The sequence below is a fragment of the Trematomus bernacchii genome, unplaced genomic scaffold (assembly GCF_902827165.1).
Source record: "Trematomus bernacchii unplaced genomic scaffold, fTreBer1.1, whole genome shotgun sequence".
In the NCBI taxonomy this organism is placed as follows: domain Eukaryota; kingdom Metazoa; phylum Chordata; class Actinopteri; order Perciformes; family Nototheniidae; genus Trematomus; species Trematomus bernacchii.
This window is the reverse complement of record NW_022987910.1, coordinates 6,488,318-6,503,661: the sequence shown is the minus strand read 5'-3', so window position 1 is coordinate 6,503,661 and position 15,344 is coordinate 6,488,318. Positions and strand designations below refer to the sequence as shown.

General features: G+C 39.6%; 1 protein-coding gene across 7 annotated transcripts; it reads left to right on the top strand.

Annotated features, from left to right (window-relative positions):
• Positions 1 to 170: 170 nt before the first annotated feature.
• Positions 171 to 15,238, top strand: mfsd1 (major facilitator superfamily domain containing 1). 7 transcript variants are annotated; one of them, XM_034115367.1, is made up of 18 exons: positions 171 to 419; positions 591 to 643; positions 839 to 951; positions 1,074 to 1,116; positions 1,270 to 1,337; positions 1,544 to 1,652; positions 1,808 to 1,910; positions 2,421 to 2,519; positions 2,823 to 2,934; positions 3,557 to 3,613; positions 3,732 to 3,888; positions 4,445 to 4,542; positions 4,671 to 4,783; positions 4,878 to 4,925; positions 5,131 to 5,201; positions 8,874 to 8,877; positions 10,461 to 10,464; positions 12,660 to 14,350. In XM_034115367.1, the coding sequence occupies exons 1-15, from the start codon at positions 263 to 265 to the stop codon at positions 5,199 to 5,201; spliced, it is 1,401 nt and encodes a 466-aa protein (XP_033971258.1). In that variant the 5' UTR covers positions 171 to 262; the 3' UTR covers positions 8,874 to 8,877; positions 10,461 to 10,464; positions 12,660 to 14,350. The 7 variants fall into 7 exon arrangements, with proteins under 7 accessions (XP_033971258.1, XP_033971254.1, XP_033971257.1 ...); XM_034115363.1 differs by lacking the exons at positions 8,874 to 8,877; positions 10,461 to 10,464; positions 12,660 to 14,350 and adding exons at positions 14,543 to 14,648; positions 14,865 to 15,238 and having other exon boundaries at positions 5,131 to 5,197; XM_034115366.1 differs by lacking the exons at positions 8,874 to 8,877; positions 10,461 to 10,464 and adding an exon at positions 5,308 to 5,309.
• The last annotated feature ends 106 nt before the right edge of the window (positions 15,239 to 15,344 follow it).

The following is a 15,344-nucleotide window of genomic DNA, read 5'->3' as shown; positions in this document are numbered from 1 at the left end:
TAGTACTAACCGTACGCATAGGGTCATCACTCACTGCCGCTGACGCTTTAAACAGTTTGTGTTGACATCTAAACAAGTCTCTCCCTGCGCGCTCCCGCGAGGTGCTTGAGCTTCTTGGCAGGCACGCGCGTGTGGTTAGCTCTACAAGCTACAAGCGGCTTTAAGGCTAATGCCACGTGACATTCGTGCCAGGTCATGTGATCGATTTACATCCTCCTTGCTGCAGTCAACTTTTCCCTCAGCAAATCCCAAACAAACGAACATGGCGGATTATGAGGAGCAGCAGAGCCTGTTGGGAGATGAGGCCGAGGACAGACAGGCGGCCGTGGGACCGGGCAGACCCCTGCCGGCCATCTGCGACCCCGGACACCTCCTGCACCGAGTGGTGGTCCTGGTATTCATGTGCTTCTTGGGATTTGGTGAGCATTCAAAAGCCCCACTTCCCTAAACACCCGTAATTGTTACTTTGTGACTGAGTTTAATGAGCAACATTCAGGAAAAAATAAAGCTTTGTTTTGTTGCTCATGTGACGTTCATTAAATGCGGTGTCATTGTGTGTACAGTAAATTAATGTAGTTAATTCGTTCCAGGAAGCTACTTCTGTTATGATAACCCAGCTGCACTTCAAACTCAAGTCATCCAGGTAATTCACGCTCAGAGTTTTACACCATGTTATATCCTTAATGGAACATTTATGAACATTAATCCTACTCCTGAATGCTGATATTAGATTGTTTTATTTGTCCACACACCTGTATTTACACCTAGACTTTAATGTTTAAACCAAAACAGTTGATATGAGGACAATAATCTGATTTAACCTTCCTGACTGTGCTAGGATCTGGATCTGAACACTGCAAAGTTCATGCAGCTGTATGCCTGGTACTCCTGGCCCAATGTGGTTCTCTGCTTCTTCGGGGGGTTCCTGCTCGATAGGGTTTTTGGCATCAGGTACAAAGACTGACACCTTATATCATTGTACTATTTATAAGTCCAGTATGTCACCAAAATTGAAAGCGAAAGAGTTGCGTAGCCTTTTTGCTTTTCAATCTTTTTTTGTTGCTTTTTTACAGGCTGGGAACCATCATCTTTTCCATATTTGTCTGTGTTGGACAGGTAAGTTTACTTTGCTATCTAAATGTAATAGTTATTCCATGAAATACAGAATATATGTTCCTAAAATGATGTGGTTTTTTAAAATGATATATCTAAATATGAATCAACAGATATTAATTTCTTATGTTGTTTTTTAACTTTTCAACTTTGCAGGTAATATTTGCTACTGGAGCTTTGCTGAATCGCTTCTGGCTCATGGAAGCTGGACGTTTTGTATTTGGGTGGGCAAATTATTTTTGCAACATCTTTTATATACCAGTGTCCAGTTCTCTGTATCCTTATGCATGAGGGCAACTTTTCCGCAGCCAGATATCCACATATCCAATATTACAGCCCTTCAACACTGAAAACAAATATTAGGATCAGCTTGGTCATGTACTATCATTCGGCTTACACGCTCCACCTCTCTGTTTTCTTTCCTGGGCAGTATTGGAGGAGAGTCCCTGGCTGTGGCCCAGAACACCTATGCAGTGAACTGGTTTAAAGGAAGGGAGCTGAATCTAGTGTTTGGCCTTCAGCTCAGCATGGCACGCGTGGTAAGGGAACACAATGTGATAATTGTTTTCAAATAACATATACATATTTGTTTTGACTGTAGCCAAGGTCACTGAACCCACTTTATAGAAATCCATGTTTTTGATAGTAAATGTACGTCTATAGTCCATTCATGTTCCTCTCTACTCGTCTTAAGGGCAGCACAGTAAACATGAACATCATGGGCTGGGTGTACAGCAGAGTCGTCGCCCTCGTTGGCGCTCCTGGACACACCGCACTAGGCGTTTCACTCATGATCGGTAACTATCATGAATTTCCACTTTTGCCAGACGTACATTTCTCATTCAAGATCAAGGCTTGAAATTGGCAAGTGTTGAACATGAAGAGTCCTGTTACGAGCGCTTTATCCCTGTCTGCTAAAGATACTAGATCCTCTCTCTGTAACTAATGATCTCGGATAACACACACAGCAGAGACAGAGAGAAGTGGTTTAGAGAACTAAAAGTGCTGCTGGCTGGCTGTTACAGATGAGTCACATGAGTTAGAAGAAGTGTCACTTTTTATCATTACTTAAAGTGCTTTTATTATTGCACACCTTGCAGTTGTGTTTTATTTTATAATCTGTCTCCACTGCCACTGACAATTTGAGATTAATTCACATGGACAAAATAATCAATCAGCCTTCCCCATAACTTAAATTCCTTGATAATCTAATCGCCAACATACAATTTAGAATTTACATTGCTTTAATTTCTCTTGTCACTCCTCCATATGAATTCATGTCTATAATTGTATTTGTCTATGTTCAGCTGCTGTGACCTGCCTGTTTTCACTCACCTGTGCCTTGGTGTTGGGATTCCTTGACAAAAGAGCAGAGAAGATCCTCAACAAGGAACAAGGCAAAACAGGTAATCTATTCCAAGATTGTGTTTTTTTATCTTTTGTTTTTCCTCTTTGGCTTCCTCTGTCCAATATTTACTGAGTAAAGTCAGTGTTTACAATGAAATAGTGTTTTGTTTTTGCTGTTATCTACTTAAAAGTGACGTTCTGGCCAGAAAGTTCATTGGCTTCAGCACTTTCTCTGCTGTGGTGTGGCTTTCTTCGTAAAAACAGTTCAATGAATGTGTGTTATTTTTCCTCTTGGAACTAACTGTATACTTTATCAGACAAGCCTTTCCAACTGTTGCATGTGTGTTAATCTTGCATATTAGGCGAAGTGATCAAGTTGACTGACGTGAAAGACTTCCCCTTAACCCTGTGGCTCATCTTCATCATTTGCGTTGGCTACTATGTCGCCATTTTTCCCTTTATTGGACTGGGACAGTGAGTATTTCATCAGTTTCTTTTACACACACAATTGAGAAATACTATAATAACGCCTAACTCTGAAAACGGTGGCATTGTACGCTAAAATTATGGAGCGGTAGTTTTTTAATTTAATGCTTGAAGAAAAATCTTTCACATTCCTTGTCCTTTGTTAAATACAAATGTAAATCACCTCAATAGTAGGCCTACTGTGTTTAAGTGGCATGGCATGAATTCAATGGAGAAACTCTGAAATCAGGACAGTGCCTGATCACAGCTTTAACACTGCAACCTCACAATGCTGTGTTGTCATCGAACCACAAATGGATGGAGCGGGAGTCAGAAATGTTTGACAAATGGGTTTCCGGTGAAAGAAACCAATTGAGGATATTACAATCTACATTTCCCTCTTTGAAAGGCACTCTCAAATCACTTAGCAACTGACATGGGTTTTCTACCGAGTGTTTGTGCTTACAAAGCAAATTTGTTATGCAAATGGAGCAGAAAACAATGAATAGAAGACAGAGACCTACCTGCTGCAAAAGTAAACTCAATTTCTCCTCCTTTTGTTGTCACATCAATATAAAGGTCGAGCAGCTCTCCGTACTGTGAGCCCAACATCTTGTATTTTTATTTACAGGGTGTTCTTCATTGAAAAATTCAACTTCTCACCAGCTGAAGCCAGAGCCGTCAACAGGTAACTCGGATCAGGTGTAATAGCCTTTTCAAACAATGCACTATAAGTCTACTGATTCTGATTTATTTTGCCTTGGTTCTAGTCATAAAAAATGAATATCCTTCTCTATTTTTCCCAGTATTGTGTACATCATCTCAGCCCCTGCATCTCCAGTTCTAGGCTTCATGGTGGATAGGATAGGCAAAAACGTGATTTGGGTAATGGTTGCTGTGATCGCCACACTCGCCGCTCACATGATGCTGGCCTTTACCTTCTGGAACCCATGGATCGCCATGGTAAGGCCCCTTGCAAAATGTTGTACCTGTACCCCAACAACATAGGATTTTTTACATTAAGAAAGAGTGGTCGGGTTAGTTGTATGAAGGAATGACACTGTCAGTAATCGTGCATTCGCTGCGCCTGTTAGATTAAGAGATGTGAGTCACAGTGGGTGTGGATACAAGTTCTTAAACTTAAAGTTGTTGACATGTGTTCCTACTTAAATTTGCAAACTCTTGATTGATTTTTCTTTGTGGAGACAAATTATGTGTTTAATGGTGAGGTGAACTTGCAGCCTGAGGTGGTAAAAATAATAGAAGTTGGCGTATAAATAAATTAAAACAGATTGTATTTTTATTTAATTTTAAAACTATTTTCTTAAGAACTGAATCAACAGATATTTCTATTGCACTACTTCTATATTTCAAGAACTGGTTGTAAAGTGCATATTGTCATATACCATGTTATTATACAATATACAAGCTCTTTTAGGCGGTATATTATAGCCAGGTTCTCTGTGGAGAGCCCTGTATTATTAAAAGTAATCACAGCTGTGTGTCCTCTATTTCCCAGTCCCTCCTGGGTCTCTCCTACTCCTTACTGGCCTGTGCACTGTGGCCCATGGTGGCCTTTGTGGTACCAGAGCATCAGCTGGGGACAGCCTATGGCTTGTATGTAACTGCAATGGCTATATTATGACCAATCACATACATTTTCACAGTTGAAACAAACCAATATGACTGATAATTGTTGTTACTTTAATTCAAACTGATGTTGATCTTCTGCCTTCGTCCCTCAGCATGCAGTCCATCCAGAACCTGGGACTGGCTCTCGTTGCTATGGCAGCAGGATCTATCCTAGACACCCGAGGATACCTGTTTTTAGAAGTGTTTTTCTGCGTCTGCATCTGCGGTCAGTTCTTTTCTGTTTGTGTGTGGACTCCTTTTAGACACTTTTGAGTGACATTGTCAGTGACTTCCCACATTTCCCCCCTTATTTCCTGCAGTTTCACTGATGGCAGTGGTGACGCTGTACTTTGTGGATTATCTTAAAGGTAAGAGAACACTGGAGCTTTGAAATCACTGCTTTACTTCTCCTCTCTGCTCTCTCCCTCTCCGTACTGTCTCAGTTTTCTCCACCAAATATACCTATCATATTCCATTTATCCTATGACATCTCCTCACTTCACCCTGTTACTCGTCAGCACACCCCTCTCCCCACTCACCTCTTAATTTAACCGTCTCCCTCTCTTGCTCCAGGAGGAGATTTGAACATGTCAGCCGCAGGCAGAGCCAGACTCCAGAAAGAAGCCACTTCAGATGCAGAGTGAGTAGTTTTGACCCTTAACACTTCTGTACTGCTTCTGCCGTCTTACCTTCAATTAGACAAGCATCTCAGAAAAGGCAGAGGCATATTTTGGTACATATGTAATAGAGTGGTGCAGGGATGACGTATTTACCCGGAAGTAAGCTGCGCATGGGTTCCCTCAACAAAAAAGCAATGGGATTTCTCCATAGGATTTTGGAAAATAGCTCGAAATAAGGTCTGTAGAAAATGAACCCGTTTGATAAATGCACGTTTTGTTCAGCCGGATAATATCCACATGTCTACCCTACTTTTATAATTTTCTAATCATAAATCTAATCGCCAGAAGCAAAATGCTAACGTTGTGCTAAAACGAACTACAGCCGAATACAGCAGGGTCGCACGACTTCAACGTCATGCCAACTTAAGATCGATATTCAAAATTACAGATTCAAAATTGTACAAGTTGAAGCGTTTGTTTTAACAGTTTGCAAGAGCGCAGGTACTTGCTTTCAAGCAGAACAGGGGCAGACAAACTTAGCGGGAGTGTTTACGTGTTCGGTGTAATGACGTACAAGGTCCTCGACAACTTCTGTAGTCCTATTCAGCCACTTGTTAACAACCATCGATTTTCAGACACGTACACTCTTCAAAAATCACCAGTGGGGTCACTGCTGATGTATTTAATGTCGTAGAACAAAACGTGATCCGTGCCGTGGAGAAATCCCATTGACTCTGAGACGAGGGAACCAGTAGTGGTAAAATGCTAACTCACTTCCGGGTTTTAGGACTCGTCACTGCACCACTCTATAGCCACTGTACTAATTGGCTTCTAGTTAGAATTTCCAGTTAGCTAAAAAATATATTATTTAACAGGTTATGTATGATTTTCAATGTGATCGGTACAGTCAAGTGATGCTTTTATGGAAATGTTCTTTATTTTACACTCCAAACACATGATTCACATGCAAAGTTGTAGAATCATGCTTTTTTTTTTTACTGCATATCCACATCCCCTTGGTTCAATAGTTTTACAAGGTTCAGGAGTTCAAAGATGTGATCAGTCACGTTATCATGGAAATGTTGCCATTCTTGGTTGTTACAGCAAACCTATTTATGGCCTCTCTGAAAATAGGATACAATTTGTCAGTTATCAGTGTCAATGTTGACTCATCTATGTGAACACAGACAAAATAATTTTTTTAAATTCCATACATGGTTTTGTCTTAGCTTGCATATTTATGGTTCTTCCTAACCTATTAAAAAGAAACAATAAACAACAGAATGAAAGCGATGTTAGCTGTATCACTATGCTTTGCTTAAAGCCTTTAATTGCCTTCTTGTTTGGTGGAAAAACACTCATGCGCTTTTTGTATAAGTGCTTATTGAAACAAGACTTTGATGACTGCAACATGATGTTGCAAATGCGTGTTCGTAAGCATAACCAAGTGGGCACATTAATTGAGGTTATGGTTTTTGACTGTCGCACTTTCACAGCACACCACTCGTGCACTACTTGATGTTTGATAGATAAAAACAAACCACACGAGATCTCCTGGTGCAACTATACTTTGAGTTCTCACAAGTAGCATGCACTGTAAAAACTGTTGCTTTGGTAAAAAAAAAAAATTAATTGTCAAGCGATTCCAAGCAATTTTAAGAGTTTAGTCAACTTTTGCATTTTTTGAGTTGGTGAAATGTACTTTTTTTAGTTTTCCTCTACTCAAGAACGTGTTACTTTGCTAAAACCTTTTTAGATGTGTCAAGCGATTCCAAGCAATTATAGGAGTTGGATAAACTCACTAATGTGATTTTCTTTGCATGTGAAAAGATGAGTTGAGCCTACAATTAAAAGCCAAGATATTAAGTGTAACCAATGCAAATAACAATCTGCGAACAACCACATAAGCCAAGAATAAATAAAGTAAATTATAAAACACAATTGAGTTGCCGGAACCTATATACGACAAACTCTTCCTGATTTCAATCCAACCCTTTAAATATTTGATAGCATTGAAACATTGCAGATTAAACAAATAGATTTAAAAAAGGGAACGTTATGGACATGTTAATAAATATTATTAAAATGTGATTATTTCAAAACCGTTTTCATAAAACAGTAACAAGTTTGTTTAAAAGCACAACACATTAACATACATGGAGACACATGGTTATTACTTGATGGTTATTCCAACTGCATCTGGCTCGTGGGCAACGTATAACTTCATGCTGTGCATCACGAGCCTCTGTTGCACTTCGACCTTTGCTGTTCCCTGTATATACAAACGAAACACTAAATTGATTACAAATCAGGACACACCATGTGTTTTTCTCAACAACAAAAATAAAATCTGTCTTGAAATCATAACGGGTACTGCCAGTTAGCTGTTAACAGACGGTAATAGAGGTGCTATTCACATGCATTACAAGGGGTTTAAGCCATCAAAAAAAGGCTGGTTTGCAAGAAAATGAACCACATAGTCATGATATTGATATAGTTCATAAAATGTCCAACTACTTATTTTAACCCCACCTCATACTCAGAGATTTATATAAAGTGGCACATGGGTCCTAGAATAAATAAGAACAGACGATTATTTCAACTTTTATCTTGATAAGTGAGAGCAGCAGGCCAGTTTACATGAATGCAGGGCAAGGCACGTTTCTGTCCAAATGTTCCATGGTGGAGTCAATAATGTTTTAAAGGGGACCTATCATGCAAAATGCACTTTTTGATGTCTTTTATACATAAATATGTGTCCCCGGTGTGTCAGGGAACTCACGCAGCGTCAGAAAATAAAACTATCAGAAACAATGCCCGACTATTTTGGACGTAATATGGTCGGTGTTTACATTAGCATCGCTAACACTCAGAGCTAACCTGTACTGGAGAGAGCATGTGTGTGAAGAAGCAGGATATAAAAAAGAACTCGCCTTGTGGTATAACCGGCAAGAGAGAAGGCCTTTGAGCTCCATACTGTTTCAGAAATAATCCTTGATAATCCATGATATGGCGTTTCATCACGGCAGTAACTGCTGGTGGAATCTCCCGCATGAGCAGGCATAAGCTCCGCCCCTCTTTTTTATCTTCTTCTTTTCTTTTTAAAGCTTTATACCCCAAATTAGCACTTTTGAAACAGGAAGTGAAATAGAGGGATATCAGGCATGGCTAGAATGGGTGATCTGTTTGGTATTTTGAACAAAACACTTCATAGACATGTTTTTTATATATCTGAGACCTATGCTTTTGCCTAAAAATAGCATGATTGGTGACCTTTAAAATATCACTGAGTGGTGACACTACTGCTGCACAGTTTACATCTCCATCCCATCTGTGATTCAAAAAATAGAAATGGGTACGTTTACCTGATGCTCATTATATTAGAATGTAAACATAACACGTCTTGAATTAACCTCTGAAACAACAACTTTAGTCTGACACACTCAAGGGCTTACCTAATGTGAACCTGAAGTCGATAGCAGGAGACAAAATGTCTTCAAGAGGAGGTGTGACTGTTTTCTGGTGAGGCAAATAAAAGAACAAAATAATTACATGATGAAAATTAGGGATGCTCCGATCGCCAATTTTGGGGCCGATCGCCGGAATCAGTATCTGCCGATACCGATCGCCGATCCGATCGAGTGGGCGGGGCCTAAATGGAAGATTTAAACATCACTTTAAATCTTCCATATAAAGTGATGTTTAAAACTCAGTTAATGGGGCTCATTCACTGGAGCTTCCACAAACAACAATCAACTTAATTATTACATTCAAATTATGTATATTATTCAAGTTTACATTTACTTTGGATAATCCCACGGGAGAAATTAGCAAGCGCTCTCTTTTCCTCTCTCTCCCCCTCTCTCTCCCCCTCTCTCTCCCCCTCTCTCCCTCTCCTGACAGCCCGTCAGTATCGTCTCATGCAGCTCGCTGATCCAGTAATGTGTGAGGCCGACAGTGAAGAATAAACATATGTATAACTAGTTTAACTTGTTCCAGAGGTAGATAAAATAGCTAAGTGTGTTAGGTCTAACTCTTGTGTGTTTCGCTCCGCTCACCGGTCCGTCACAGCGGGTGGAGCTGCAGGATTTCTGCTTCACACACACGTTGCATACCGCTATTTTACTGTCTTTTTCGGACACCTTAAAATAATGCCAGACCGGTGAAGCCATTTTGGCGAGCTTGTTTTGCCGCGTACAGAGAAAAGTGTCATGTATTTTACGTCATGCGATCGGCCCTCGCGATCGGCATGTTTAGAGAGCACCGATCGATCGGTAGAGAGTGAGTATCGGCAGATCTCGATCGGTGACCGATCGATCGGAGCATCCCTAATGAAAATGTAACAATCATTTCAGTAGAATTCATTAAAACATCTTTAATTCAATTAATGGAATCAAACATAATTAAAACACAGTGGCGAACCGTCAGGGCCTTCAAGGTATTCAGAGAATACCCTGGAATACTCAGATAAAACAAACAAAAAATCGATTTAATTATATAAATAAAATGTAATAAAATGTATGTAAAATTAATAAATGAGAATCGTATCTGTGTTGTTGATCTGTAATATTACAGTGTTACGTTTATTTGTTTGTCCTTCTCGGTCCATGCACTACGCATTTCAGTGGTCAGGAGGGTGTGTGTGTGTCTACAGAAGGTCCAGTTGTGATAGACACGGTTCGCCACTGTTAAAACATAAGTATCATTTAAAGGGGACCTATCATGCAAAATGCACTTTTGCACGTCTTTTATACATGAATATGTCTCCCCGGTGTGTCAGGGAACTCACCAAGTGTCAGAAAACACAACCCTCTCTCTTTTCCTCCATACCCAAATCTCTAAAAACGGGGCTGCAACGGATCTGATACAGACTGATACAGATTTGAAATATCTCTGACGTCAGAAACAAGGAGCTCCGCCTATATGGGCAACTCTCCACCTATCAGGGGAATGAGAGGTTGCCGTGGCATGGTAACAGCATGGTAACAGCATGGTAACATGACGCTTGTGCCTCACCCCCCTCCTTTGCAGGGGGCTGTGGTCAGCTGCAGCTCATTTGCCACAGAATCAGCCCTTGCAAAAACAGGGCTGGAATACAGCAAATAGAGCGAAATGAGGCATGGCTAAAATGCATGATCTGTTTGGTATTTTGAAAAAAAGACTTCACAGACATGTTTTATATAGGTATGGCCCTACAATATATTATTCAAATATAGCATGATAGGTCCACTTTTTAAAACGGTATTGTATTTATATAAATTTTTAAGGATGGCATTTATTAAGGATGGTATTGGTAGATACCAGTAAAATTCCATGATTCTCTACACAGCGGATCCTAATTACTTCAATATACACTCCTTTATCTCGTTTGCATACCGTCTAATATCTACTTTATATTGTAGTAAAACATCTCCTTAATACAACAGTATTTATTGATATTTCTCGCTAAAGACTGCATTTTACTGGACTACATTGAACACATCTTGCCGACGTTATAAATGCATCTTCGCCCAATACACACTTTTACTGAATTGCGCCTGAATGCACCTTAACTGAAGTCAATGGCACCTCTATCACTGGCTACTGAGAGCTAACGTTAACTCTCCTGCAGATTCAAACATGGATTTGCATCTATAGCATTGCATAAGCATGAAAAATATAGTTTGCACTTCATATTGTATAATAACAACTCGATGCTGTAACTGCAGACCATGAGTTTAAATTGGGTACACATCAAGATTGTAGAAAGATAATTCATTGCTCACAGTAAAACAAACGGTGAAATACATACAGAGGAATTAATATCAAATACGCGCATTAGTAACTTACTCTTACATAACCGCTGGGTTATAAAGTAGTAGGGAATAGTTTTTGCGGAGGTATTTTACCGTACAACATGCTCGGCACCAGAGCCTAGTGATGTGTCGGTCGCGAACGAGCCGATTATTTTGAACGGCTCTTTGGTACGAACTAGGGGAACCGAGTCGTACTTGGTGAGAGCCGTTCTTTTTATCGTTCGATCGTTGGTCCGCACTCACTGCCTGCCAAAATCCACTCGCCTTTTAAAAAGCTTGATTTTGTCCCCCAAACGTATTCTGTGAAGACCCGCCCCTACTCTGATTGGTAGGTTTCAGCACGAGGAGTGAGATGGGGTGGGTCTTAACGGAATACGCGAGAGAGAGAAGTCATAACAAGTGGTACAGGACAGGTAGACGACGTGTTTTTCGGATGGAAAATTAGCCAAACGCGAAAACGCAGCAGCATTTGGATGCACTTCAACCAAAACCCAGGCAGTGATAAAGCGGAGTGTTCTAATATTAAGAGTTGCGTGAATTTCATTCAAGGCAAGGCAACTTTATTTACTTAACACATACAGAGGGTAAATTCAAAGTAGTACATTCACTGACATGAATGACATGGATATGGCGCCACCCTGTGTCATGTTTACAATGCAGATTATTGACATTAGGTCTGGCAATACAGTCAATCATTATCCTGGTGATTATTATAAACCTAGTAACCCCGCCCCCTTTAAAAAAAACGGCTCTTTTGAACGGCTCTTTTGAACGGCTCTTTTGAACGGCTCTTTGAAAGGAACGGAGCCATAAGATCCGGCTCCCTTCAAAGAGCCATCATTCCCATCACAAGCCTCTGAGCCCCGTGACCGCATGACGGTGCCCGGCCAACGCTTGGAGCGGCACAGGGGAAAAGTTTGCGGAGTTGATTCTTAATACATACTCTTAACTTAACCACTTTTAACAGAATTGTGTCGGTAAGCACTTGATGCAAACTTTGCCCAACACCATTTGCGCAAAAAAATAGACTACATGAGCATGACAGGGCTGAGTCTAACTTTAACAGCAGTAATGGCGCTGGCATGTCGATGTTCCGTTCGAAACAGTGAATACAAGAAAAGTAAATAACACTTGCTAGTTAAAAAGCAGTAATTAATAACTCAGGTGGTATGCTTAATTGTTTTACGATGATTTGAAGTAGTTCAGAAGCAAGCACATGTACAGCTGCCGAAGAATCGCTGTAAAGAGGAACAGGAAGCCTCACACTGCGGTATTCTCGTTTGAGGGCGTGTCATGACCGTGGCGTTGACAAAAGCATTTTTATGAAGTTTTCCAAAACGTATTTATAAGAAAGTTCAGAAAATGTGAACATTAATTTATAAATTAATGAGTTCTTAAAACATGTTCTCATTGTTACTTAAGTGTTACTTATTTAAACGCACATTAATTTTTATTTTATTTAGGGCAAGTAAATTACGATAGAAAATAGAGTTTTATTGACTTCACCATCGGAACCGTTTTTACAGTGAAAAGTCCCAGAGATAAGATCTGTGTCTGCCTATACCGCCATCTCTTTTTCTTTCTCTCTATCTATGCATTTATTTATCTGTTTAATCTATTTACATTTTCTTGTTGTGAAAACGCAGTATAATATTTTCTGGTCCGTTCTGTGACTGATATTTTCCAGATGATGATGATGATGATGATGATGATGAGGGAACACGTAGTCCTGGGCTTCAGAGCCAGCAGGCTGCACTGTCCACCCCAGAGCTGTCAATCAACTGCCACGGGGCGGGACTGCACTACTGACTCCGCCCAGTGCTGTCAGCTGTGGCTCTTCCCATCACAACTGACTGTCTGAACAAAACCAACCTTTTATACATAGCTTATTATGTCCCTACCAGGAGGACCAATGACACGTCTCAGTTTGGCCTCAACAGTTCCTCTCTGACCTCTCACACTGATGTCATATCCTCCACTGACTTGTGGGTGTGTGTCAAACTTACGGAAAAAGTCAAGATGCTTTGATAGTGTTTTTTCAAACCCTTTTAAGCAAAAGACAAGACTCATATCCTGTGGATTGGTACCTTTTATATAATAGATTTTATGACATGCTAATTGATCACCCAATATAGGATTTCTATATTCATTCAATTGTTTTAAATGTATATAATGGTAACTTTGTGGATGTTTTTATATGTTTTTTTGTACAACTTGTTCTCAGAACGACCCTGTTACTCGCCTTATTTCAGGCAACTCAGCAGTTTGTTTATGTACATATCAGTTGTCAGCATTCACAAAAGTTGCCAACCAAAATCCTCCCTTCTGGACTTTCATACTTAATTCTAATCCTATGCGTCATCGACCCTTTATAGTTTATAATGTCTAAAAGAGCATAGCTCTTGTTTAAATCTTCAATGTTTAATTATTTTATTCCTAAATTAATTTACCTGCTCTTCACTGGTTTGGAAAGTTCATAAAGATAAATGTTCTGTTGCATCATCAAATATGATATCACTATAATGATCTGAAAGACAATTAAAAGAAAGAGGCTCACTTTCAAGTGCATATACCCATGTAATAATAATTCCCCAGATTTGACCTTTTTACAAATTGCTTTTATCCTTGTGACCTTTAAAACATGTTTTTAGACAATTTTGCAACATTTTCAAGCTCAGGAAACTAAGTGGTATTAAGCAATTGCCCGCAAATCTTTGCTTGCTTCATCTGAACGTTGAGACAAAATGCACTCCGATTAAATCTCATCATTCCAGTAAAGTGGGAAGAGATTTATCGCTGTGTTGGTATCAGGGTCGAAAACTGTGGCGGATAAACAATCACTACCTCAGTTGGGCAAATAAGTCATCTAATAATTAAGAGTAACTTAACGACCCCAAAAAATATTGTGTTATTTTTTTCTTGCATAGTTTGACTTCTCACTTTGCTGCAGTGATGTAGAAGTGTTGTATAGGGCCTTCCCTTGCACTGTGACATCACTGTTGATTACCAGTGATGGTTAGACTTGAGTCTAACTCTGTTTTTCAATCTGGTGTTAAGTTACCCTATAGAGCCCAAACTGTGCAAGAAGCCGGCATGTAGTTAAAATGTTGTGATTGCACATTATAATGACCAGAGTGTCATACTGTACAACCAGAAACATGCCACTCTTCACCTATCACTCATTTGCACTATGGTGGTTGTTAACTGAAAATGTTTGTGTGAAAGTATCAACTGTTATTGAGCTGTGTACAAGAAATTACACAAGATCCATTGTACAATGAAAGACAGTGAGATTATACAGAAAGCCACTAAAATAAGTATTTTTGTAGAACCAAATCACAATTGTTAATGTTAATTAAACACAACTATTTGAAAGCATTTGAGTTTGCTGTAATTGTACAATTGTTTTTTGCTGCAGTAGGTTTATGTTCACTGCACCGCAATAGTAATAAGGTGTTTTTTTTATCGTTGTGCAGCAGACTGTGGCTGATTAATCCTGTCTGTAATACAAAAATAATAGTGCTTGTTAGTTCAAGCTGGAGATGAATGTCAAGATTATTATTCCTGCAGGAATAAAAGGCGATCCAGTAAAGTGTTAGAAGGTGAGCTGGCTGGAATGGTACCCATGTCTGCTTTTGGCTTACGCAACCGGTACCTCTCAAGGCTGGGTGCACAGGTATGCACAAACAGACACAACACTTACGCTTTGACTCAATTTATACAGGAATCCAATTATTTCCTAATTCAGTTTCACGTCACACTGGCAATGCTTTTTTTTCAAAGAAGACTAGGAGAATTGGTTTTTACTGCTTCACTTTATTATTAAACAAGTTATTATTTCACATAAACTGTGCTCTTTTTTCCCATCACTTAATTTCTCTCATCCTCTCAGCTCCCAGACCACTTCACTTCCCATCTGTCATCACTTGCCCACAGGAGTGTCCTGAAATGATGCCCTTCATTCAGCTGCTCCTTCAACACTGTAGCTCTGTGGCTCCAGACAAGTATGCACTAAGAAAGATGGTACCTACAACGTGACCCCGTTTACAGAAAATACTCATGCTCTTTTTGCCTTCAAGGTGTTCCTATCGTCCACAGAAGTTACTGTTATTCTACAAATGTAGACTGTTATCTGTTCTATCATTAGTATCACCAAATACCTTATTGTTCAGTTATTTTCTATTTGCTCCACCTTATCTTGTGCCTTTTTATAAAACACCACAACCTACATTTTTTTAAATTCTTGTATCATAAAATAAAGCTAATTCTATATGTTGCCTGTAGTTGCTGTTCTATGGTCTGGTCTAGAGGCAAAGCCTTCTTCTAACGACAGAGGGCACCAGTTCCCTCAAATGTTAAATGTCACCTCTGG

What these genes read in the sequence shown, in the direction of transcription:
- mfsd1 (XM_034115362.1), top strand. Translation starts at nt 263, where the DNA reads ATGGCGGATTATGAGGAGCAGCAGAGCCTGTTGGGAGATGAGGCCGAG. An exon ending in GATAGGGTTTTTGGCATCAG is followed by an intron (nt 952 to 1,073) that starts GTACAAAGACTG and finishes GCTTTTTTACAG; the next exon opens with GCTGGGAACCATCATCTTTT. An exon ending in CCCTTTATTGGACTGGGACA is followed by an intron (nt 2,935 to 3,556) that starts GTGAGTATTTCA and finishes TTTTATTTACAG; the next exon opens with GGTGTTCTTCATTGAAAAAT.